Genomic DNA, 25839 nt, shown 5'->3' with positions numbered 1-25839 from the left:
AGAATTTGAGTCACAGTGAGTCACTCAGACAGCGGAGTTTCTCGTCTCCTTTGAGAAACCACAGTTGACCCTAATCCTAAAACCACACCCCCCCCCCCACTGTAAGTTACTCGGGTGGTGTCGGAATAATTTCCTGAGGGATCTTCATCCTCATAAATTACAGGTCAAGCAATAGAGAAAAAAATCAACATTAATTAATAAAAAGCAAAGCTGGGTGTAACATCAACAATTTGTTTTACAATCCAGATTTAATCATACATCTACTTTCCCTTTTGTCACATTAAAATCAAAGAGACTTAAATGGCATGTTTCAATGCAATCCAAAACACCTTTATTTGTTCCTGTAAGACTTGTCAGCTCTCACAACACCCATACAATACAACCAAGACAGTTAAAAACTGTGCATAGACTTCCAGTAAATCATAAATAAATAAACAGATAAAACAATGGCTACAAAGCATTTTTCAGAAAGCCGACACATGGCAGTGGGAATAAAAGAATTGGAATGAAAGATTATTTTGCAAACGCAACGACTCCCTGATGGCAGGAGTGAAAATTCTCTCACTAGGACGTGCTCGGTATGTTCATCGATTTCATTATGATTTGTTGGTCAGAAAAAGTAAAACTGTTTTGCTCTGCTGATCTTTGAAAATATCTTAACAGTACTGTTCAGACAGTCTCCATCTTTCAGTGATAAGCAACGAAACAGCAGATAAAAGAAAAGGTCAAAAGAATTGACAAAAGGGAATAAAGTGTACTTAGGGACTGTTTGTTATTTATTTAAGGGGCCACCGGAGGAGTTTTGGGACCTTTAGCCAAAAAAGACATGACCCTCCCATCGCCAGTAAAAAAAATTCTATGACCCTTCAAATTGATTTGGAAAAAAGGCATGACCCTCCCCCAACAATTTATCAATACGTTCTGTACTGGTTTGCGTTTGGCAAATATATACAGATTTCCATTGTTTTTTTTTTTTTTATAGCTGACATATGAGACTAAACCTCTGCATTCTGATCTGACGCATCCCACTCCTCTGTTATGGTGTGGTGGCCATTTCAGTAGATTTACTCACTAACATTGTTGTGGAAACAAAATAAGCATGGAAACTAAATGCACAATTCCTGCATTACTGCATTACTTCAAATACTAAGTTACTCCTCTAGTAAACTAGTATTCACATTCAGCAAGGCACTCTGGGTAATATTCAACACACAAACTAGTTGCTATGGACTCGTCACTAGGCTTTCTCCACTTCGCCGTTTAAACAAAAGTGGAATAAACGTATAAAAGTCCAAATCTACACAAAACCCGCAATTAATTAGTAAGCTGACATCAAATGTGGCATTTAGGAAACCTTTATTGCAACCGTGGCATGGTAAGATGTCCAGACATAGTACAACAGTTATTTTCGTTTTTTTGCGTCCTGCTGCTCCCATCGTCAGCCAGGTAATATTTTTTTTTACTAAAGCAGTATATGAAATCTGATGTATTACCTACCACTATTTAGTTGTTTTGTGTTATTTAAGATATTTATAAAATATCTGATCATGCCAGAATTATTCCACTCATTTTTTAAACAATGCAATTATCCGTTTCAGTCACCAGGGGGGCAGGTCCTCCTGCACCATATGTCTATGCCCTGCCCCACAGCAAACTCATGGGTCAGACCCATCTGGTAGCAAAGGGGGGCCGAGACTGAGAGTTTCATGTAAAAATATGCACCAAACAAGCCACTTTGAAATGTTGCTGTTTCATGAATACAAAAGTTGGGTGACCCCCCCTGGACTGAAAAATGTTGGATGACCCTCCCCTCAGCAAAGAATAAAAAGACACGACCCTCCCCTATTTTCCTCCGGTGGTCCATTCCATAAATACAGAACGGTCCCTTACAGGAAGGAATTAAGTTTCTGGCGAAGGTGCACTCTCTACTAGCCACACTTAATGGTCACCTTTGTCTTTACAGCCGACCTTAATTGATTGTTGAACACTGTAACAAAGTCCTTGTGAGAATAACTTACATTTAACTCAACTTACATTACATTAAGAAAAATGTAATTGTCGTACTATGGCCCAAACGCACATGTTCAAGAAAAGACAACAATGCAGCAAATGAAAATTTAACAAGATAGTTGCCTACTTTCTGCAGCTGTCAGTGTCCATGATTAAAAGTAAAAGAGATAATACACACTCTTGGGGTGAACCATTCAAAAAAACTGCCATTGACAGTCTGTTTGTCAGAATATCTAAAATCCACAACACACTGTAATGGTGTGTGTGTGTGTGTGTGTGTGTGTGTGTGTGTGTGTCAGAAAGAGATTGACCTGAAACCATTACATTATACAAGGTGTACTGTGCGCCCATTGACTATCTTAAAGTAGTTAGTCTCTGAAAAGAAGAATTAAAAACTTGAGGCAAATTAGTGTCAACTACTACTTTGTGTTTATATGTTTGCTGTCAGTTTTGTGGTTTAAAAAAAAAAAAAAAAGGACTTAAAATACTTGACTAGAGATCACTATACCTTCTTCACTATCTCTTCTCTGTGGCTGGTGACAAAAAAGCTGGAAAATAATGAGTCAAATGAAAAGAGCGACATTTACATTTTTGTGGTTTTCTTGTTTGTTGTCCACACCTTTTCATATTTAGGAGGTTTGATGGGTATGCCCGGCGATTCCAGCCAGCAGGCCCGGACCGCCTGCTCCTACCAGCACTCTCCTGGTGCGGGAAATGGTGGCGGCCACCACCATCAACACAACCACGGCCAGGCGTCGCACCACCCTCATCACCCTCAGCAGCACCTCTCCCCTCACTCCACCCACAGTCAGCACCAGGCGCGCGGTCAGCATGGCCAGCACCAACAGCACCCGGCTCATTCCCAGCAACACCCATCTCTCTCCCACCAGAATCACACTGGGCAGACCTGCCCCACAACAGGTGAGAACCAAGCCGCAGTTTCCAGGTATAAGGTGAACACAAGAAAAACGTATGCCTTCCAATATTTTAGAAGACGCCATAATAACCAGTTGCTGGCAGTTTAACAAAATAAAATCCATCATCAAAACTCATACCGTCAATGCAGCTATTTCTCTACTCTGCTGGAACCCACAAAGTGTACAGTATAGTTTACTGTTTCATATATATTGATGCTGTTCAGCACCGAACAATGATTCTACTTCTCCTGACTCCCAAAGCAACATGGGTGTAAATACAATTCACCTACAGTAATACATCCGACTAGGCCTGTCTTTGCACAGACTCATTGCATTTATATTATACTCTTTCCCCTGTAAGGTCCCAGAGCATTGGATTTTATGAGGCTAGACTGATACAGACAGGCATCTCCAAAGCTTCACCAAGGCTTTTCCTGCTCACATTCCCAGTCTTGGTATATTTTCCTTTGTGTCTCTGCAACACAGCTCTCAGGCCAAAAAAGGGACTCTTCAGACATTATTTATCTAGGTTAGTATTCCCCTCAACCAAGCAGAGGATGAATGAAAGCAATCTCTCCCTCTGTCTTTGATCTATGGCCTCAGAATGTGTTTTTGTTTAGTTTATGGCGGTGAAGGCGGTGAAAAGCATCTTCCCTCTTTTTTTTTTTTTTTTTTTCATTTTTTTTTTTCAAAAGCAGAGTCGTGGCTGGAATGTTTCTGTGTCTATGTCACACCACCTTGTGGTTGACTGCAGAACTTTACTGAGACAAATTTCACTTGTTAATCTGGATTAGGACTCATCGTGTGTGTGTGTGTGTGTGTGTGTGTGTGTGTGTGTGTGCGCTCCCAGACTGGTACCCCAACCTGGACTGGCTGAAGGAGAGCTGCCGCATTGCTACCAGCTACAACTGGGCTGACGTAGACCTCTCCCCATTTCAAGGTAACACACACACACCACTAAGAGTCCTGGTGTCATCAGTGTGAACAGCATCTGAAATGAGCATTGATAAAGCTGTCTGCTGCAGCCTGTTTCAACACAGTGAGAATTGATAAAATGCTTATTATGCTGATCAGTTACTTTGATTAAACCATTACGATTCCTCTCTGCGCTTTCATATACACTCGCCCTCGAGGCACAATATTATAACATCCAGTGTCGTAATAGTACTGGCCTAATAAAAGTCATTATCCTGCATCTGAGAGGTTGCCCTCTCTGTTTCTCTCTCTCTCTCTCTCTCTCTCTCTCTCTCTCTCACTCACACTCACACACACACACACACACACACACACACACACACACACACACACACACTGTCTCCCTCCCACCCAATTGTATGATGTGAATAATCCAATTAGGCCCCAGCTCAGTAACAGCCTCTTATCACGGTCAGCGCACAAAGCCGGCAGCATCCACACACGATGGATGACGACGGCTGGTCATCTAACACACAGGCCCCACTCCGACTCTCTCGCTCTCTTTCTCCTCCTGCAGCGCTTGACCTCCCTTACACCGTCGTAATGCCATCCTCCACCATCTCTGGCTCACCTCCAAAGAGCAGGGGCAGAGCCTCTCGTCTCTATCGCCATCAAACACAAGCCATTTAAATTAGTTTTTGGGGAATATCAGACGGCAGGTTGTGAATAGAAGCTCAGGTGTGTCTTTGTTTGAAGAAAAGGAGGTGTTATAGGTGTCATTGTCTCGTTCTATGTCGCCAAACGTGAACAGGCATGTTGTCAGGGGAGTGATGGTCTGTGGCTTGTAATTAAGGTGGAACAATAGTGACAGTAAAGTCATAGCGGGGGTTTTATCTTGGATGTGACTGCACAATGATATATGGTACATGTTGCATTTGTTGGATGTATTTGAATTGAAATGAATTAGATTTTCTGAGTTTGATATGATGTTTTTCTCTAAGATACTTTGAGTGTGTCTCTGGAATTTGGAAAGACTGTAGCATTATTAAGTCTAATAAAGGAAATGTAACCATCAATGCAAGATATGATTCAAGGCAGAATGAGATTGGCCCCCATTCATGAATCAGTGCGTACCTTATTTTCTACTTACAACAGTGTTAATGTTAGCCTGGTATTTCATCCTAATTTTTTATCCTCACACATCTTTAATTCTCCCAACATTACCCTTGTAAATCCCAGACACCCAGGATATGCACTGTTCACACTCAAAGAACATTATTTTCCATTATAGTTAAGATCCTATGAATAAAATGACGTGCAAGACAATTATAATTTTAGATTTGGTGCAACTGTGCAGCCGTAGTAAAAGGCAAATTGTAATTAACTGTAATTTAAATTCACATTTAATAAGTGTGACGTGACGCAGCTTCAGTGAAGGATTGTAACAGGCAGATTTTGCTGGTGAAGTTGTTTTAAAACAACCAAACGTTAGATAAAGTTGAAACGTTGAAGCTGCTTAAGAGGAAATGTACTGTATGTGACACGTGGAACATTCCGGTCCCTCTTTGCCTCCTCCGTCTGTCTGCCAGGTCTGAAGGAGAGCATGCAGCAGGCTGAGCTCAACAACTGGTCGCTGGACGCCGCCCAGATGGCCGACCTGTGTTCCTCCATTAACCAGTTCTTTACCGCCACGGGGGTCATCCCCCCGCAGGGTGCCGCCCACCCACAACCTCAGGTCCAACACCCGACACCACCAGGAGCACCGCAGCACCCGGCTCAGCCACACGGAGCGATGCACCCAAAGGCCAGCCAGCACAATCAGCACGGGCAACACAACCAACATAACCAACACATCAGCACGGGTTCGTATATAGGACAGTGTTTTCCACATGTTTTACTGCACTCAGTTGTTAGTCCAGCTGTCAGAGATAATGTAAATAAATACAACATTTCCCTCTGAAATGGTATTTTAGAAAATGTCCTAGTTACCTCCCACCTCTGAAAGTAGGTGTTCAGAGTCTTGCTCTCATTTCTGCAGTTGTCTGCTGTGACGGGAGTTGAATTACAGTCACTCTCCATCACTGTGTCATTGTTTGTCCATTATAGATCCACAAGGGAATTATGGATGTTGTCAGCTTTATGGCAATCAGAGTTAAGATATAAAGACGAGGGGATATTTCACCAGTGGGAAACCTGCACATTCTGTAGGATTTCTCAAGCTCTCAATATTATTATATTATGCTAATATTGCAGTAAAACTGTGCACACGATAGCAGCTTGTGTTCTGCAACGACACATAGGCATGTGTGAAAGTCTGGATAGTAATCTGACAGGGTAGTCCTTGCCCTTTTGTCTTTTCTCCCACAGGGAACATGTACATAGACTCGAGACAGAGCATTTCCTCTCTGATGGGCCCACCAGGATACCCTCACATGCCTCCCATGAGCAACACGGCTCCCACCATGACAGGTGACTCCTCCATCGCTCTCTTAACAGGTCAGCAGGTGGAAATGCAGACTCTATGTGTGTATGTAGCAGGTTTATATCCATCAGCTGTGTGTGTGTGTGTGTGTGTGTGTGTGTGTGTGTGTGTGTGTGTGTGTGTGTGCTTGTTTAACTATATTAGTGGGGCCCAAAAACCAGGAGTCCAGTATACTTGTGGGGTCCCGACAGCTTTGTGGGGCCAAAATGCTGGACCCCACAAGTTTAAAGGGCTGTTTGAGGGTTAAGACTTGGTTGTAGGATTAGGGATATAATTAGGTTAGGGTGAGGGTAAGGGTTAAGGTTAGGCATTTAGTTGTGATGGTTAAGGTTAGTATAAGGGGCTAAGGAATGCATTATGTCAATGACGGGTCCCCACAGAGATAGTGCCACAAACCTGTGTGTGTGTGTGTGTGTGTGTGCGCGCGCGCAGTTGGGAGAGAGGTTTTAGAGTGATAAGGCTGCCCATGGTCAGGAGCTATGAGGGGTCCAGTCCACACTCTGTACTTGGGCCATGCATAACTTGAACCAGTCAACCTCCGGTTCCCAAGCCAAGTCCCCACGGACTAAGCTACTGCCGCCCCTCAATAGTAATAATATGGTACTGCTATGACATCATATATATGGATATTAGAGGTGTGAATCTTCACTGGTCTCACAATTCGATTACGATTAACCTGTCAACGATTTGATATCACGATGCATTACAATGCATCACGATGCGTCACCTCCTTAATATTATTATATATTGCTACACATGGTTTTCATTAACAAATTCAAGCAGTCAGATATATATTAACTCCCTTTTTTATTGTATCTGCTCTTAAAAAAGACACTTCCTGAATGTAGCGGAGTCTGAACACAGCGGACAAAAGGCAATAACAAAAAAAGCAGCGACCGGAAAATCAACAAGTAATATCAGTAGGCAATAATGGATTATGGTCGGTCACTGCATCGATTAATATATATAAAATAATGTCACAGACTGTCTCAAGGAATGAAATACCAGGTAAAATTAAAGACTTGTTAAAGAATTTAGTATTGCACTTTTTCCATAGTGAGTTGAAGGACTCACAATAGACAGATTTGATGCTGCTGAGGCTGAGACATCCTGTTTTTTAGTCTCCAGTATGGGTCAAACTCCAAAAACACTGGATCATACATACAGGCCAGTAGTACTAACCATGACCAGTAAACTCATCTTCATGTACACAATGCGATTAAGGGCCAAGCATCGCATAAATTTTTTTTAATCGCATGCCGCCATTTATTAATTTATTTTCACTTCACTCGGCTTCGCACCGTGCCTAACAGGCTACTATTTAGACCCTTTGCCGTACTTTGCCATACTTCCTCGTAACACATCCTGCTGCTGCAGGCATGATGGAGAAAGACAGCAGCAACACAATTCTGAATGGCGCTTTTATTTTCCAAAACTCCCGGACGGGTCTAAAGCCATATGCACATTGTGTAAAGCCGAATTAAAATATCACCGAAGCACGTCGAGCTTGAGCTAGCACCTACGAGCTAAGCATCGTAGTACAGTTAACGTGACTCAGGTTGATGCTAGCGGGCTCAGGCAAAGCACTATTTTGGAGAGTGCTACTTGCCGACCTATTGATGAAACCAAATCCCAAAAAAATTACTACCACTCTTGCAAAATGGGTGGCAACTAACTGCAGACCTGTCAGCATCGTAGAGGACCCGGGTCTTAAATACTACGGTTAGCATGTTCTGACCCGTCTTATACATTGCCGTCGACGGGGACAGTAGTTTCACGCACCCATACACAGCCTGTACGACACGGAGAAAGCAGCCCAACTGGAACTGCTGCAAAGTGATGCAAGGTGATCACTGGACGTCAGTGAGTAATCTAAATTATTTAGGAGTTACTGACTAGATTCAAATGTGTGACTAGATTCACAGATTTTTCTTTTGTTTACAGTAAATAAATAAACAAATACAAATCTTAAAATCAAGTTCATAAAGTCACTTTCTTTGCATTCATTTGATTCCCAAACAAGATACACTGGTAAGAATTGCTTTCCATTGTTAATATGTACTTAAAAACAGTTCTGAAATGCAAAATAATAGAATTTTAATCATGTGATAAAACATGTGATTAATCGCGATTAACTACAGAAATTCAGCGATTAATCGCCATTAAAAAATATGTATCGTTTGACAGCCCTAATTACAACACATTTTATCCTCTATATTTATTTTGAAAGTTAAATTACAACAATGTGTCATTAAAATCGTGGCACCACAATAGAACTGTCACTTGTTTTTAGGTGAATTAGAATTTAAGGCATGGCAAATTGTTTGATGCTGTTACCAGGATTTCATTGGTTTGAGATTTTGACACAAACTGTTGCTGATGCCCGCGACACGATCAGCAGCCAGAATATTTACTATTCAAAACAACTGTTTCCTATTCTTCATCCTATTCATAAATAAATAATACCAACATATGAAACAGAAGTAGCATTAAAAGGTCACTGTGTATGTGGTCTCGCTTTGCCAGACCCTCCTCCAAAGTGCGCTGAAGGAGAGTCTAGCTACACCACATAGCATTCGGGGATGGGAGGAAAACGTGCTCTGGTTTATTGGCATTTCTTTAAACCAATCACAATCGTCATGGGCGGCGCTAAACTCCGCACAGAGCCGCTGCAGAATAGTTGTGCGAGAGAAAACTCAGTTAGTCTAGCTAGCTGTCTCAATTTACCATGCAGAGATCTGAGGAGTAGTCAACAATAGTCCTCGTTAATCCACCGAATTTGAAATTCCAACACAAAGAAAGTGGAAGGAAACGGAAAATACATGCATCCGGCGGAATTTCCTGCGGCACAGGAGCAATCCTGGAAGTGGAACGTCAAGGATATAGCCTACTGTGTGTGCAACAGTATCTTTTTTTGTTGTTATAAGGCTTCTGCTCTTCTTCCATGTTCAGGTCATCTCAGCCAGCTGAGCCAGCAGCAGCAACAACACAGGCTGCCTCTGGGACACTTCCAGGTGAGACGCATGCTCGCTGCAGACGACATCCAGGACGACTTTGACTGGGACTCCATTGTCTAAACTGAGCCGTTGGTGGAACAGAGGGATGAAGAGAGAGACTGGAGATGAGAGAGAGAGAGACATGTGATGACAGGTGAGGTATGGAACTAGCTGACCTCCTTTCACCTGTGTGAAAAAAACAGAAGACAATCCAACAGAAAACAGGAAAAATGGAAAGTCATTTTTCTGATCTTGCTGTCCTCCCCCCCCCCCCCCCCCGATACAAGTGGATGTCGAGTCTAAAGACAATCATATTAAATGAGACTTACATTGGATTGGACCAAGCCGAGATGTAAACATATCGTCCAAAGCAAAATGACATCTGAAGCTCTCTAAATTGTCTAATGTTGTGTCCCCCAGTGCCAACAGGGTTACAAGTCGCCAAAATGTTTGTCAAATCGTCTGTGAATTTCTAGTGAATTTTTAGTTTTCTTTTAGTTTTCTTAAATATTTTGTGTTTCCTGCTACAACGTGTGTCCCTTGTCTACAAAGTTCCAGCGCCTTTGCCTGAAATGAATAGAAAACCTTGTCTTCTCCAAACTTCCTGCATCCTTTTCCTTCTCAACAACGTGTGGCTGTGGCTTTTTTACAACTACGGTTAGAAGGAGGATTTATGAAGAAGAAAGTAATGACAGTGTACCTGTTTAACTTGAATCAGCAGTAGATGTGTGAAGCACCACCTGCTGGTTAAAACAGGCACTATCACTCCTGTTGTCCTCGGGTCAAATTTGACCCATTTTCAAAAAGTTTCTATATCAGAAATGTGTTTTTTTTTTTTCAACCAAACTGTCAAAAGAAATAACATGGATGGTTCCGTACAACGCTCTTCACAAGTAAATTAAATGATCAGCTCGCTACTTTCATTGAATTTGGGTGTTTTAGTCAATTTTATAGCATTTGAAAAAAGAATAATAAAAGAACGTCAGAAAAAGCACCAAAAAAAAATCCACAAAAACATCAGAAAAAGTGACAAAACTTAGAAAAAAGTGACTTAAAAGTCAAAACATTTCCAAAACATCGGGAAAAGCGACAAAAGTGTCAAAAAAGATGACCAAAACATTGAAAAAAGTTTAAATTTTTACACAGAAAAGCAAAGTTGATCGGTCGACAGGAAGACAACACAAGGGTTAATAAACAAGGGTTCTTTCTTTATGTTTGTTCTGTCACATTGGACAACAATCCTAAACCTCTATTTTATCATTTTAAATGTTATTGTGTGTGTGGAACAGTCCATGGTGCCATGTTCTCAGGGTGTTACATTCATATGCCATGCCAGACCAACACAAAGCTATTTACATCTCTGTACATGTACGTGAGGTCACTGCATGTTGTTCGGTGCTGTCAGTGTACACTTCCTGTTGGCGGACAGCGAGCCTCCTGGTGACTGTGGTCAAAATTTAAAATCTTCATTTGTCAGTTTATAAGCTAACTGATAGAACACACTGTGGAATAAGCTTTTCAGTAGCTCAAAGCAACAGCCACCAATTAAGATTAAAATGAGATGCTGGCTAGACTTGGACTTTGTCAACAATAATACATAGTTTTCTGAGATATAAATCAGTTTTATTTTCCAATTTTGGGAAAGTGCATATCAATTATGACCAGGCAGAGAAGGTCGGCCGTGATTTCAAGATGCCTCATGTAGAAGACGACGAGCAGTTTTTGCACAACACCAAACTTGATAGCATCTAGTGAATGAGAGAAATAAAAGAAAGCCGTGAACATTTTATTTCTTTGTTTCAAAAGACATTTAAAAAAGATCTATCAGCAAAGGAGCAAAGAATAAACAAATGTTTTAAATGCTCAACTTTTCTTACTGTGATGTTTAAATTTGTCTGTGTGTACAAGTGTGTATAGTCCTCTCTGAATTCCTTTAGCATTCAGCTCAAAAAATACACATAAACAAGTAATTTCTTTGTATTAAGTGGGTACAAAGTGAAATATGGGACCTTAAAGTGCTCTTTCGTTTGGAAGATCTCAGTGATTGTTCGAATGGTCTAAAAAAAAAAAAAAGAAAGAAAGAAAAATACTCTTTATTATTGCCATTAAATGCTGTATTACAGTTACCAGCATATATATCTTGTATGTTTGTGTGTTGTTGTTTGTGTCTATGTAAATAACGATATGTTACTCCTATGTTTGCCCTTGAAAAACACAGACTGAAAAGAGAAAACAGCAAATGGAGAGAAAGTATTTTGTTATTTGTCCTTCAGGAGACACAGTATGTACATATTCAGTATATTGTAAATAGTTGATGAAAAAAAATTGGCATTGGCGTTTTGTGTGTTTTAAATAATCTGTGTATGGCAGTTCAACAGTTAAAATCTGTTTCAGTGTTTATTAAAATGTCGTTGACCATTTTTACTGCACTTTCCTCACATCTGCTGTCGTTATTTCATCACCTGTCAGCATGTTCACATTAACAGTCTTAACATAAAACTTTAAATGATGCTGGACAAGTTGCTCTAGTGCCAGACTCTAAATCTAACTCGCTGCTCCAGTCTTTTGGAGTTTGTAAAAAATTAAAGTCTGATTATTTAGGTAAAACAAAACTAAGAAGAGAAAACTAATAAGACTTCATTTTTGGCTATTGAGATAACTTTTTTTCCTCCTTGGCTTTGTGCTGCTTTGACATTGGTAGCTTGTTGTCCAACAGGTGTCAGCCTAGTGCCAAGCAACAGTTTGTTTGCCTTCCATCTGCATGTAAACTCAGCAGACCACCCATGCTTGTCTGGGTGAAAGTCACACAATGTTCTAACTGTATTTACGGCTCCTTTTCACTGAGAAAACCTTTTTAAAAAGCAGCTAGTGTCTGTCAGCCACAGATGTACGCTGCCACTTCTCTTTGTGAGAACGTTGATGATCTAGAAGATCAATACAGATACTTTACAGATTCTTGTTTCATTCACTGTTTGCTTGTAATAGTAACATCTAGTGGAGCTGTGTTCTGTTGCAGGCACTTTCTTGGCTCTTAACTCTGTGATTAAGGATTATTTGAGACTGCTCAAAGCTCTGTTTACATCTCGCTCCATTCATTCTGAAAGCATTTGAAAAGCCTGTTGCTTTAGCTTTCTAATTGTATGAGATGGTCAGTTATAGTTTAAAGTGCCTTTCTTGTCTTGATAAATGACGGTCTATTTATTGGTATTTCCAAGTGTGTGTGTGTGTGTGTGGTGCTGATATTGCAGGGTTTGCAAACAGGAAGGCTGGCTGTGCACCAAATGGAGAGCGTCCTACACGGGGCTGGACCACGAGGGCTGAAACCACCTTACTGCCCCTATCCGGACTCCCTCCTCCCAACCCAACCTGCCCCTTGCTCCTCTACCCGCCCAGCCCACCACCAGTACCAACACCCCTCCTCCACTCTGAGCTCAGTCACTCACACACTCTCTCTTTTCTCTCTCCTGCTGTGTGCCAGTTCCTCTCTCCCCCTCGACTTCCTCTAAGTGGCCACAACTCCTCTCTTTTCTCTTGTCCTCTTTACATCCCTCCACCACTCTCTTTCCTACTCCAGCTATCGAGAGCAACCCGGCTCTGTCTGTTCGTCTTCACCTCTACAAGTTAAACGGATCTCAGGCTGCTACTTTCACTAACTTTCCACTGAAGACTTTATTTTCATTCTTGGTCTTTTTTATCTTTGGTCCTTCAACCTTCCCCTCTGGAGAGGCCGGTTGTGTGTCTGGCGTGTGTGCAGCAGCGTGTGCGAGGGCTCTGGTGTTGTGCTCTGCCCCAAGGGAGTCCATAAAGGTTGTGACTGGAGGAGAAAAGTTTTCACCACAATGAATGTTCAGCTGCTGCTCCTGTTGGCCCTGGTTGGCCCTTTCTGCGCCTTCACACATGCAAGTAAGTGAACCCTCTGCCGTTAGCACACTGTGTCCCCTCGCTCCCTCTGCCTCCATGTGCCACCCGACACCACTCTTTGTCTGTTTTAATCCCTTTTGATTGAACAATAAAACTCTAGAGGCTGGTTTTATAAGGTAAAATAAACTCCATTTTGATTTGTCTGTTAATTAACTAATCAATGAATGTTCAACTAATTTTAAAGACTTGTCATATGTTTTAATGTTTTCACTGTTAACTCATCACTGAAAACTGCGTCCCATGACTGCCGGCTGTAGTCTGGCCCATTTGTTCTACCTTAGCTGAGAATCCCCCTGATGGAGAAGCTCAACTATGACCGAAGGTGCTGATTTAACAAAGGGGGCAACTGAAACGGATAGTCTGTTTTGATTTTAAAATTTTTACTCCCTCTGTCTCGCTTTCTTCGTCATTTTCACACTACTCTTGAGCTTTGGAGAAAAAGTTAGATTTGCAGACAAGAAGGGGAAATGTGATGTAATAGCAGGAGCTCTGCTGCCTCGTGTCTGTAAATTCACTGGCAAAGAGAAGAAAGGTATATCCTTTGGAAGGCTCCCAAAACAGTGCTCATACACAGCGAGGGAGGGATGGGGGCTGTAAACTGTAACACACACCATACACATTTATCTGAAAGCTTATCCACTGTCTCCTCTCACTTCTCTCATTTCTCTCTCACTGTAACTACTTTAGTACTCTTCCTCTGTTTTTCTATTGCCTTTCTTTCTCACTGTTTGCATGTTTTCCCTTTCCTTCTTTGCCTTGACCAGCAGTGTTTGCCCAGGGGAAGCAGCAAGCACGGGGGTGTGGCTGAGGCCTTAGGGAACTGTAGGGCAGGGCAGGGCTGGTTTGCGTGCATGTATTAATAGAGAGACGCTCTATATTTAAGAGGGTCATATGGATGAGAGAGGAGCAAGCGACGAGAAAAGAGAACACCCGGTACGTGATGAGCTTTAAGAGGCGCCCCACCCTCTTTTACCCGCATGTTGTTAGACCATGCAGCACGCCGCCCCTTTACCCATCTTTGGTGGGGTATCAAGCTTTACCACTTAACCCCCCCTCCCCTATCCCACTTCTCCCCCATTCTCCTAACAGTCCTTCAACTCTCTGCCCCCTTCCCCTGTTCCAGCTTGATGAGTCTGGACCCTGGGTGACAGGGTTAGTGTAGGCACAGGGGGGGCAGAGTGGGGCTGGGTCTATTTTTAAACAACAACCTTTACCGGTCGGAGGCGACGTGCCTGCCCCATTTCCATGGAGATTTACTCTGGAGAATAAGTCCTTAAACTTTCAGAATGAAATCAGTCGTCTCAGTTTTCCAAAGAAAAAAGGGAAACAGAGAAATAGCTCCTTCCACATGTTTCACAAATGGGGGCTTTTAACTTCCCCAGTCCTGCTCACTTAACTAGCAAACCCCATGTATCCTGTAAAACCCTCCACCTCTTTTCTCACACTGCTGCCCCCCACCTCCACCCCCTCCGCTCTCCTTCTTAATGAGTTTTGTCTACCTCTCTGGGCCTATAACATCCCCATCACATCTGGCTGCTGAAGGGAGAGGTCAATGCCCTTTGTCCATGCCCACTTCTAGAAATGACTCCAATGTTGCGCTCCTACTCCAAATATGAGACACATGTTGGTAAAGAGGGACTATGAGGAAAGGAGCACTTCTCACGTCAACTGAGTCTCATTTTGAGTAGAAAAAAAAAGCTCAGTCATACTTCCAAAATTTTCCGCAAGGAGAAAGAAACATCTGTTTATGGAAGGAGTCTGAGGCCGTTTTAGCCGGGACCAAGCCCAAGCACTGAAGACTCAAAACTGTAACAGGGCGTCAGAGTATGGCCCAAACCTCCCTGTGGATTTGTTTTTTGGTGTGTGTCTCCTCTGTGCACCTACGTGTGCTGCAGGGTGAGACACGGTGCAAGAGAAAGTAAGAAAAAAAATTAGAGCTGTTGCTGACTAAGGAACACTTACACAACTGGGTGGGCATTTTATGATATGGGAGTTGGATTTGAAGGTTAGCGAGATTAGAAATACATTAAGAGGCTTGCTTGATTAAATTAAGTTAAATCTGGGGTGTTTAGTTTAGTTTGAAAGAAAAGAAGAGAGCTGGAAGGCTTAGAGTGATGCCACAGCATGATCTGTTTATTTTGTTATTTTTTACAGTGGTTGCATTTAATGTCATCCCTGTCCTGATTTATTACATTTTAGGAATTTAATCAGACCTGTTAGGCCTAAGATTAAAGACCCACTTGATCTAGCTCTGGACCAGTTTCTGCCCCTGGCAATAGAGTCCAGATGGGACCTGCCGCATGTCCTCCTATCTAAGTTAGAAAAGCAGTTAGTGTACGCTGTGTGTTGCGTCTGTGATAAGACTGTCTGAGAATATTCCACTCCAGCCTGTCTCCTACTTAAAATCCCCAGTGTTCAGTGAATGGCACACCCCAGTATCTCCACAGCTGACCGCAACTGGTTGAGCGGGGGAGGTTACGCTGTGCAGCATTTTGCCAAAGTGCATTGAGATGGGCAGGGCGCCTATCTCTCTCACATTTCCCTCCTCCAGTCCTGCAAAAACATTCCTGGGCTCCAAAGGTGGACACTTTCACACTCCCTCACATCGTCCACACAGACCCTTTCCCTCCTACACCGGACTGTAAATTAGTACCTCTCTCACACACACACAAACGGGGGGCCTCAGTGACAGCTGATTGTGATCGTAATGGATGGAGGATGCTACTCCCTTCTTTCCTGTCTCACACTGTATATCGTTTTGTCCCTCCCTCACTCTTTCACTCGCTGGAGGTTTTTATTTATGCCATGCAAGAGTGAAGCCCCGCATGGGTGCCTCCACCTCTTTCTCACAGCTTTTTTGTTTGTTGCTGTATTCCTGTACCATTTCTCTAACTTATAACTCTTTTTGCCTGCCTGCCTGCCTTTTACACTCCACCTCTCTGCCCCTCCCTGTATGTTGACATCCCATCACTAAACCTTATTTTAGGGACATTTTAAAACCAGTGTCATTCACAGTTACTTTCTGAAATGTGTATTTACAGACAGTGCCAACAGTTGTTTTCTGCTTGTACTTACATGTACATTGTTTAACTTTTACATAATGAGTGAAAAAATTGAGAAGATGTGTATTTCGGTGAATCAAGCCTGTAATGCTCAGTCAGTGGCTGAGACAGCCATAGGTTTACATACAAATAAACATAGGCAGTTTGAACTCACTGGCTACCGCATGTTAACTAGCAGGATGATTTCAGGCTGTTTCATGCTTCACATGGAAATGGTTGTGAGAGAGCACTTGTGGTCAAAATGATGTAATCGTGGGTAAAATGACCCAGGTGCACCACCGAACCTTTGGAATAATAAGGGCAACGCCACAGTTACGTAAACCTTTCTCAGTCTTGGATTGGAAGAATGAAAAAGAAACTTGAACTGCTTCCAGTTCTTCTGCATTTTCTTTTTTCTTAGCGGTGAATAGATCTGAGTTTCCTCGCAATGCAAAGGTTCTGAGGTTTTAATGAGTTTATATGGTGCTCACATATCTAGAGGGTCACTAACATACATGCCAACAACTACATACAGGCCACATCTGAGCAAAGACAGAGAAAGACCATGTTCACAATGAAATGACTCTTGGATGTTCCCATAGAGCTCCCCTCCACCCTTCTGCACTCCCTTTCTTTCTCCCCAGGGATTCAGCCTTCTCAAAGGTTTCAGCAGCAACAAACCTATCCTTAGGGAGTGGCAGGGTCATGGAGAGGAAGGCGGACGAGAAGTTATAATAAAAAATAAAAAAAAAGAGAGGAGAGGGGATGTAGACCGCTACAGTCTTACTGTGTTACTCACTAATGCAGCTGTATTAAACCAGGGTAGTCAGCACAGTGGGGAGGAAATACTACTCAGAGCTAATAGTGGGAACTGTACACATAATGAAACAATTGTTAGAGGGGGTTGAGGGGGCGATTACACATAGCATACGGCCATACTCTGTGAAGCATAGACCATTTTATCATCGCTTACAGACTTCCAAACAGTCTGAGTCGTCTTTTGAAAACCCCCCTTTCAGTACTCCACAGTGGGAACAAATGTTTTGTTATATTTATCCCGCCTGTTGCTAATGAACAAGCTAGCCAACACAGAATAACTGCACCGGTTGTTAGACCATTCAGAGTTATTTTTACCCTTGCAAAGTATTTTCTATTATTTCAAGTATTTAGAACAATTGGAGAAAACGGAGATGGAGAAAGCATGATGTCAGACACTAAGTTTAGAAGACTATTGAGGCTGGTTCCTGGTCTCTACAGTAAGAATGTTTTCAGGGAGAAGTTAAGTTTTTTTGTTTTTTTTTCCAAAGAGAAGAAGCGCCAACATCTTGTCAGTGGAAAGTTAACTGTAGACCGTAATTTTGGTGCCACACTGAAATCTACCTCCTTAATTTTGAAGCAGCGCTGTCCAGGCTTAAGCTTTCAGTTGTGGCTGGGAGGATGTTGAACATGGGGAGATGGAGCTAGGGTTATTGGAGGGACATGATTAGGTTGTCTTCATAGTCCAGACCTAGATGAAAGACACAAGGATAAATACATGTCTTTTTGCAGATGGTAAATGCAAAATGGGAGCCTCCATTTTACTGCAAGCACAGACGGTCTTTTGATTTCTGACAAAACTTGATTATATTATTGATTTCCTACGTCTTCCCCCTCTCTCTCGCTCTCCTTTCTCACCTGTCCTGTCCATTAAAGGCGGAAAAGCCCCAAAAAAACAGAAGCTATAGATGCTTTCAAAATATGTTACATACATTACATACATTCTATACATTTCCTCAAGTTGTTAAGTCTCCACCATTTCATCAAAACTGAACAAAACAAATCATCCAGCTGTGGTGCGTCTCTCACACCCTTCACATGTTCAGCGGCTGAGGGTTAACAAGCCTCGCAGACAGCTCACTCAACAGGAAATAAGGCAGAGGATGTGGCATGCCGGCACGCACACTCAGAGCCTTAAAGACAGGATGGAGGACTGGAGGGTATTTTATGAAGTCATGGGGTGTGGTGGTCATTCTGTCATGGTAGCCATGTGCTGGTGATGACAGAAGTGTTACGAAAGAATGTGAGAAAGAGGAAAGGTCATGTCATCACATCATTATGTCAGGGTGGAATCTAAATATGTATCTTATGGGTTTTTTTTACCTTTATTGTACCCATCCTGACAGACTGGGGGCTTTTCTGTGTTTATCGGTGTTTTTTGCCCCCAACGGCTCCTTCCACTAGGATTAGGCAATGGTTATGGTTAAGGTTAGGGTTGGGTGCCTTGGAGGCAGCGGTCGCAGCGCTGCCTGGAAGGAGCAGTTGGGGGCAAAAAACACCATCGAGCCTTTTCTGTGTCAGGTGCCGGTCTGGACTTAATATAACTGGCCAAGAGGTACAACAATGTTTAAGCACACTGTACTGGCTCATTGTGAAAAGGGCACGGTAGGACTGAGCGATCATTTAATATTGTAATTGATTGTCTCTTTCTATAATAAAGGGAGTGGTTGTAAAGTTCCCATATCAAGATATACCAATAATTTATTATAATGAAGTGTTGTCTTGTCTAAATAAACTATAACAAGTTAAAATGTAATGAATCACATGTCACAGCACCAAATCTGAATTACAAAATACATTTTGAGAAGATCATAGAATTTTGTGTTCTCGGAAAACACAACACACATATTAACTCAATGTGATAAACATTAATGGCAGGGTTGGTAACTATTTCCAATATACTGTACACAGATTTTTTTTTTTATATTGTTTAAAATGGTCTTTACACCCCAACAGCAATACCACATACCTTATGGGCTCTGAAAAAAATTTTCATAAAATTTAAAATTAGATTTTTAATTCTTTAGTAAATATTTTCAACATATCTATACATGTATACAATTACAACAAAAATGATCCACAAAAATGGCGCCCTAGCAACAGATTGTATTCTTACATTTGTACCTGCATGTGAACCATCTATGACCTCTCTCCCCAGGCCCCACAGAGATCCCTCCACACCCTGATGATGAGATCACTGAGACTGTAGCAGACATCATCTCTGAGGCCACCGAGGCTCCAAAAGAGGACCTTACTGTTATCACTGGTCCTCCTGCAACTCAACCAGCGGCGGCCCCTGAAGAAGCCGCAACAGAAGTGCCTAAAGATTTCGCAGCAGACGTTGTCACCGAGGCGGCCCTTCCTGCCTTTACTTTCAATACTGAAGAGGCTGTCGTCGAGACAGAAGCCCCTGCTGCTGCTGCTACTGCAGCAGCACCAGAACCAGAACCCCTTATCACTGACGCTCCTGTAGTGGAGACCAAAGCTCCCGATGAGTCAGCTGAGGTAGAGGGCCAATCTGAGGTGACGGAAGCCGCCAAGACGGTTGAAGAGGTGCTCGTTGAAGACAACACAGAGGGTGAGGAATGTATGGGTTTGGAAGCTGGGTTAGCGTAAAGGTGTCAGTTTCGAGTCAGGTGTTATTATTGACTGATATGATACTACAGACCCTCTGTGAGCCTAACGTGGAGGTTAGTGTGTTTGGCAACAAGGGTTTAAAAGTCATATGCAGGCCTTTAATCTTTCCAAATATGACTCTCTTTCATGTTTCACTACTGTCATTCTGCCTTACTCATAGATGGATGGCATTTTAATTCATTCTAAAGTGTGAAGATTATGTATTAAACTACATATAACATGACAACTAGTAATGTACTAGTAATCAAACTGAATTCTGAAAAATGCTCTACCTCTTGTCTTTCTGTCCCACAGAGGGCTTGAGTTCTGGCCAGGTAGCCGGCATTGTGATTGGCGCTCTGTTGGCTGTGGTCATCCTCATCGCCGTGGTGATTGCTGTGGTGAGGAGGATGGGAAAATACTCGTAAGTACCTCATTTCTACTGGTGGATACACAGACGCAGAGCTTGAATCCATTTGAATGCAGGCAGTTATATTGATGTTGTGCAGTGAGTCATCACTTTGGGCTTCCTCTACGTAAATATGGAGCGAAAGAAACAGCATGAGCTTTAAGTCATCACTGACACATCCTATGATGAAAGAACACTACTAGTGATGTAATGGGTTTTGGAGAGAGTGTTGTTCTGTGTGATAAGATGACCTGGCATGCCCAACACAAACTGCGTAGCATTTCGACCATAATTAGTCTCTGCAGTTACACATATTCAACCATCAACCTTCCATGATGAGAGTAATAGAGGTCCCATCCAAGCGACAGTGTTCCCATGACCCACACCCTCCCCTCTGAGAATACAGTCATGAGCTGCATGTCTTGCTAATGACGAATGTTTTTTTGTGTCACAGGTCTGCCAAGAGCAAAAAACCTGCGAAAAAAGACAGCGTTATGGTTTCTGTAAATGTCTCTATTTCATCTTTTCAGCTAATCACTTTAACCCCTTTAAGCCCATCATGACCCTAATTCACAGATGTAATATAACAGATGTCTTTTCCCCCAAAATCCACCGACAAAGTTGAATGCGTGTTGCTGCTTTCTGCTGACACAGTCCCATGGCCCCAAGTAGGAGAATTTTCCATTCATCGTGACAAGTGGCTCTATTTGATCTTGAAATGAGCTTCTTTATTGACTCAGTGTCCATCTATGTGGCAAATGGTCATCAAGCAGCCTGAATTATATGGACCGCTTGATTTGATCCTCAGAAACAGAGGGCTTGTGTTTGTTAGAAGTGGAGCAGCAACACAAAAGTTGTCATCTTCTGTTTGGTTTTCGTCTCAGGAACTAATTATCAGTCTTTCTATGATTGTTGGTCTATTTTTTTAAAAGGTTTATTTCACAGTATACCATCTAAGGATCTTCTCTGTCTTAAGTTACATGTAGTCCAAAGACTAATCTTGTCAACCTGGCTTTGTAACAAAATGTCACCCTTTTTAAGGTTTTCATGAACACACCTCTTATAATAATATGTTGTTTCTTTTTTGTATATATACCTACATATTTAATATTTTAATAAAATCTATAAACCAGCTTTTTTTTACCACCCATATTGTTGTCAGTGCTAAATAATTGTACACCACTGAATGACACTAAACGAAATAAGTGTACAAATTAATAAGCTTAAAAATAAATTGAACCTCAGATACAGATTAACTACTGTAGATACAAAATTCATCCTTTTTTCAACCACTGACTGACTCTCTCTTTTTTTCATCCCACAGCCCTTGAGGAAAAAGTCTGCCAAGCAGCAGGAGCGCTCAAAGTTCTGGAAATTCTGAACTACTGAACTGTGACGTCTTTTGCGATCATCAAAACAAGCACGATACCAGAACTAAACTAATCTAACCAGGACTCTGGACTTTTGCCAAAAAAGAGGGGGAGGGAGGCTTGTGTGTTAATGTATGTTCTGTATGAGTGTGAGACAAGAGGGGTACAAGAGCAAACATTCCTCCCCCCCCACCCCCCTACCTCCCTGACCCCCACAGGAGCCGCTGATATGAAAGGTTCTGTCCTACCCTACTCCCTCGGAGCGAACAAAACACGCTGACAGCAGGATGTCACAAAGAATTTCAGGCCTTTTTAAAATGCATTTTGTTATTAAAAAAGAGGGAAAGAAAGGTCCTTTAAATGAAGAAGATGACTTTAAATTCTCTCCTTTAAAGAATGACTGATTTAGATTTGCATGGACGTTTGAGAGGACATATAAATTGCCAAATACTGACAAAACAAAAGGAAATCAAATACACATGGAAGGTGGTAGCAGGAAAGAAAGCAGGAGAGACCTTTACAAATTCCACAGGAGGATGTATATACACAATGCAAGGGGTCTACAGTACATAATATACAGCTCATGAGTTTCTCATATGTTGCAGTCAGGGGCGTAGCACAAAATTCTGGACCCTGTACACAGGCATCCTCTATGGGCCCCTCCCCGCATCCACGGCTATTCATTATAGTATCTTTGTGGGCCCCCTTCTCATATGAGGGCCCTGTATACTCAGTCCCCTTTTCCCCCCCAGTCCAACGCCCCTGGTTGCAGTTGCATAGGCTAGTGTTTTATTATGGAATACACAGTACATACAGAAAGCCTTAGGCTATCGTGGCTAACAGACCTTTAAAGCACCCCTGAGCACCAGTTAAAACATTTTCTCACTTAGCTAGAATCCCTGATATGTTGGCCAACTGTATGAAGCACCGTGTGCAGAAGTTGTTTAGACATAACACACCCATGAGCTCTGAGGGCTAGCATGGGGCTTACAGAAAAGAAAAGGCACTCTCATTTGCAAGAGTAACGTGACATTCTGCCCACTTTAACACTGACATATAAAATCCTAATACATATCTGTGAAATTTAGCAGAAGGGTTTGTGCCACTGTCTCTGGTATTCTCTAGGTAGTTAGGGGGATTTTAACTTTTGAAGTGCATTATTAATGTGAATTGACTGTACTTTTTAACTGCCACCCATTCCAAAACAAAACTGCTTCGATGACTTCTGGCTCGTTCCTTATGAAGGCTTAAACACAGCCAGTGGTTATTAGACATAGTGATAGCATTGTCCTGACAATTTATTCATAGTTCTTCTGTTAATAGTTAGATTACCAGAACAGCCATCCAGTCTTTAAATTGAGCTAACCCCAGATTGCGTGCACAGGATGACATTTTATAGTTGCACTTAGTTTTAGTGCACAGTGTTAGGCAGTAATGCCCTATTTTGTTATTTTTGCAATAGTAAGTGTGCTAAATGGGTGTACAAATAATGAAGTCTCAGCTTAGCTCCGATTGCTTTACAAACTCGTTTAATATGTGCACTGAATGAGTGATGTAATGTTTAATGAATAGGCTTTAGACACTGCAAATGTTTGCAACGACATGTCTTTGTTTCCTCTCCTCTGCTTTGCCACATATTATCGGTTCTTAATTTGTGCCATCTGATTTGTTTGAACCTTTTATTTAATTGCAGTGTTTTTGTTCATACTGTTTCAATAAAAAACTGAAAACACTCTGAAAGCTCTCATTTGTCTTTTGTGCATGACATTTTTTCTCAATAGCGTTTTCAAATATCTGTTCATTGTCCTAGACATTTCCTATCAATTAGATTACGTCGTTACCGTGGCAATGCCTCAAAGTCAACACATTCTCAAGCAGCACTGTAGTCAGTCTTCTTGAGTCAGGCCAAAATACTTGTGACAGTTAAAATCTCATCACACTTCTTTTCTATTTGCAAAGGCAATTCACAAACATTAACACACTTGCACAGGGGCAGCATCCAGTCCACTCTGATTGGCCCATTCAAGTAATGCTTCAAATTCAAAAACAAAAACCTTTTCAGCAGGGAGACAAACAGCACCGAATATGGAGGAACATATGGCCTCCGACCGTTGAGTCTGTTGAGCCCTCTGACAGTTAGGTGTGTTTTTTATGTCATGTTGTGGACTTTTCTTACAGTGCTGTTAAGCTGAGGCAAGGCTCCAACAGTAGACTGTGAGTTGCACAGAGATGCTCTGTGTCTGGCTCCCTCTCCTCCGTGTGGTTTTAGGCAGAGGCCCAACACCCACCACCCCAGCCTCTGCCCCACTGGCGAGCTTCATAACTCTCTTTAGCTCACTCTCTCGCCTCAGACTACTGGGAACAATGGAGTCTTTTGAGAGTGGCAGATGGAGAGGCTATGGGCCGTGGCTGTGAAGCTGCTTGCCAGCAGCTCCTTCTCTCCCCTTCAGCAAGGGGGGATTTCTGTGCATCGCTACAGGGTGGAGTCACTTCCTGGGTGGGCCCAGCATCGATCATGTGCCTTTACACACATACACCCACATACACCCACACACACCCACACACACACACGCTTAGAAATAATCTAACAGAGACCTAAATCACTGTGCTCTCTTTGCAGATGAACACATGTTAAACCTATCATAACAGCCATGTTCCAGCTAAAAAAGTCCCAGCAGAGGCAGCTATTAAGACACACCATTAAAGTGTGTGATTCACTGAGAGAGTCTTAGTCAGCATTATGACATACACACACAGGTCTATGTCTCATACTTAATTATCAGACTCAAAACCGCCTGTTTATGTAGTGTCAGTGTGCAGGCATAAATACGAGCTGAGTGTGTGGAAGCTCTGCATATTCACGTGTTTGTGTGGTCCAGCACATGCATGTCTGGGTTGTGCATGTTATGTACTGTACTGTATCTGTAAATACATACACGATATATGAATTTGTATACATGTCAAAAAATGTAGTAATGGTTTCATCAGAATTTAAACCACTACACACATTTCCTGTGCTCTTCTACAGGTGACTGAAAAAGTGTCTGAGAGGAAGGAAGAAACTGCTCAGCTCTGGCAGACAGATGGATGAGGAAATGTCTTTCCCTTTAAATAAAACCACACCGGTGAATTTAAGAATGTGTGTTTACGTGTATTTTTCTCTTTACAGTAGCAACCAGAAATACCAGGTCACTTACGTATAGCTGACTCTGAGCTGCCTGTTTGGGATATCTTCCACACAGAAGAAACCTGTGGTCCAAAATGGTCACCATTTTTATTTGTAGGAAAACTGTTGGTGCCCACTCAGCAAATTATAATCCTACCCATGTAAAGAAAGCACAGATTGTATAACAATAGAGGAATGAGGTTTTCCTAAATGCAGGGCTTATTAAAATAAACACCAGGCATCAGGCTAATTCTCTTACATTTGTTTTTGGCAGATGACGTTGTCTGTCCTACAAGCTATTTAGCCTTGTAGCCTCTCTTTGCTCAACAGATAATTGCAAGGGAAAAAGTTAAAATTGAAACAAAATGCAACATCTTCTACTGTTCATCACATTGGATGTTTTCGTACAGTCTCTTTTTATTTTTACAGGGTTTTTATATATGATATGATTACAGACAAAATATGATACTGCACCTCACCCCATCCAGAAAGAAATAAAAATGAAAGGAAACAAATAATCTAAAACAATGAATACAATTCAGCTCGGCATTATATATCTTATATATAAATATATCTTAAAATATAAATATATTAGTGGTTTTCAAGTAAGTTCAGTTTTGGTAACTTTTGTACTTTTTACACAATGCATAATCTCCATATCAAGGGTTAATTGATTATAATTGTTACTTACATCATATAAACTTGCAATAAAACAGTGGGTGGTGGCAGTGTAGTGTTAAGTGGCTCCAGTTCTCCCTGCTTTTAAGTAGCTCTCACAACACCACTACTTAACTTTGATTAAAGAAGAAGTTGGGTTGTTCTTTTATCCATTGTAGGTATATCTATTATTGGCAACTGCTTAAAATGCCTTTTAAGCAAACATATGGAGAATCTTGCCTACACAAATCAAGTATACACAACCGCATCGATTCAATTTGTTCCAAAGAATGTCCAATTTGTTCCAAAGAATGTCCTCATCATCTCATTGGAATATTATGTTACATCAGATACCAGAATTCCTGGGGGAAGAAGCAGGAGCATATGGAGGATACACATACTACTAGTACTAGTACTAAAACTGCCGCTGGCCAGGGCCCAGGTCGTTCTTGCTATACTATAGCAGTCATGCAGCTTACAGTTGGCTGTATCACAAACAGTTTGAAAGCATCAAATTCAATTC

General features: G+C 41.8%; 2 protein-coding genes across 6 annotated transcripts in view; both read left to right on the top strand.

The window, feature by feature from the left end:
• Positions 1-11749, top strand: part of LOC144520734 (forkhead box protein J3-like) — a 74036-nt gene extending 62287 nt beyond the window's left edge. For 4 of the 5 annotated variants that reach the window (XM_078254701.1, XM_078254703.1, XM_078254699.1 and 1 more), the window contains 5 exons: positions 2644-2931; positions 3778-3867; positions 5432-5704; positions 6210-6338; positions 9277-11749. In XM_078254701.1, the coding sequence (XP_078110827.1) occupies positions 2644-2931; positions 3778-3867; positions 5432-5704; positions 6210-6338; positions 9277-9401 (905 nt within the window). In that variant the 3' untranslated portion in view covers positions 9402-11749. The remainder of the gene's footprint in view (positions 1-2643; positions 2932-3777; positions 3868-5431; positions 5705-6209; positions 6339-9276) is intronic. The other variant, XM_078254702.1, reaches the window with a different exon arrangement.
• A 983-nt stretch (positions 11750-12732) lies between these two features.
• Positions 12733-23226, top strand: pdpn (podoplanin). Its single transcript, XM_078254698.1, has 4 exons — positions 12733-13223; positions 19257-19676; positions 20030-20138; positions 21448-23226. The coding sequence occupies exons 1-4, from the start codon at positions 13160-13162 to the stop codon at positions 21452-21454; spliced, it is 600 nt and encodes a 199-aa protein (XP_078110824.1). The 5' UTR covers positions 12733-13159; the 3' UTR covers positions 21455-23226.
• Positions 23227-25839: the final 2613 nt, after the last annotated feature.

Source organism: Sander vitreus, chromosome 7 (genome assembly GCF_031162955.1).
Source record: "Sander vitreus isolate 19-12246 chromosome 7, sanVit1, whole genome shotgun sequence".
In the NCBI taxonomy this organism is placed as follows: Eukaryota; Metazoa; Chordata; class Actinopteri; order Perciformes; family Percidae; genus Sander; species Sander vitreus.
This window is presented reverse-complemented; position numbering and strand designations above follow the sequence as displayed.

What these genes read in the sequence shown, in the direction of transcription:
- pdpn (XM_078254698.1), top strand. Translation starts at nt 13,160, where the DNA reads ATGAATGTTCAGCTGCTGCTCCTGTTGGCCCTGGTTGGCCCTTTCTGC. An exon ending in CTGCGCCTTCACACATGCAA is followed by an intron (nt 13,224 to 19,256) that starts GTAAGTGAACCC and finishes CTCTCTCCCCAG; the next exon opens with GCCCCACAGAGATCCCTCCA. An exon ending in CGTTGAAGACAACACAGAGG is followed by an intron (nt 19,677 to 20,029) that starts GTGAGGAATGTA and finishes TCTGTCCCACAG; the next exon opens with AGGGCTTGAGTTCTGGCCAG.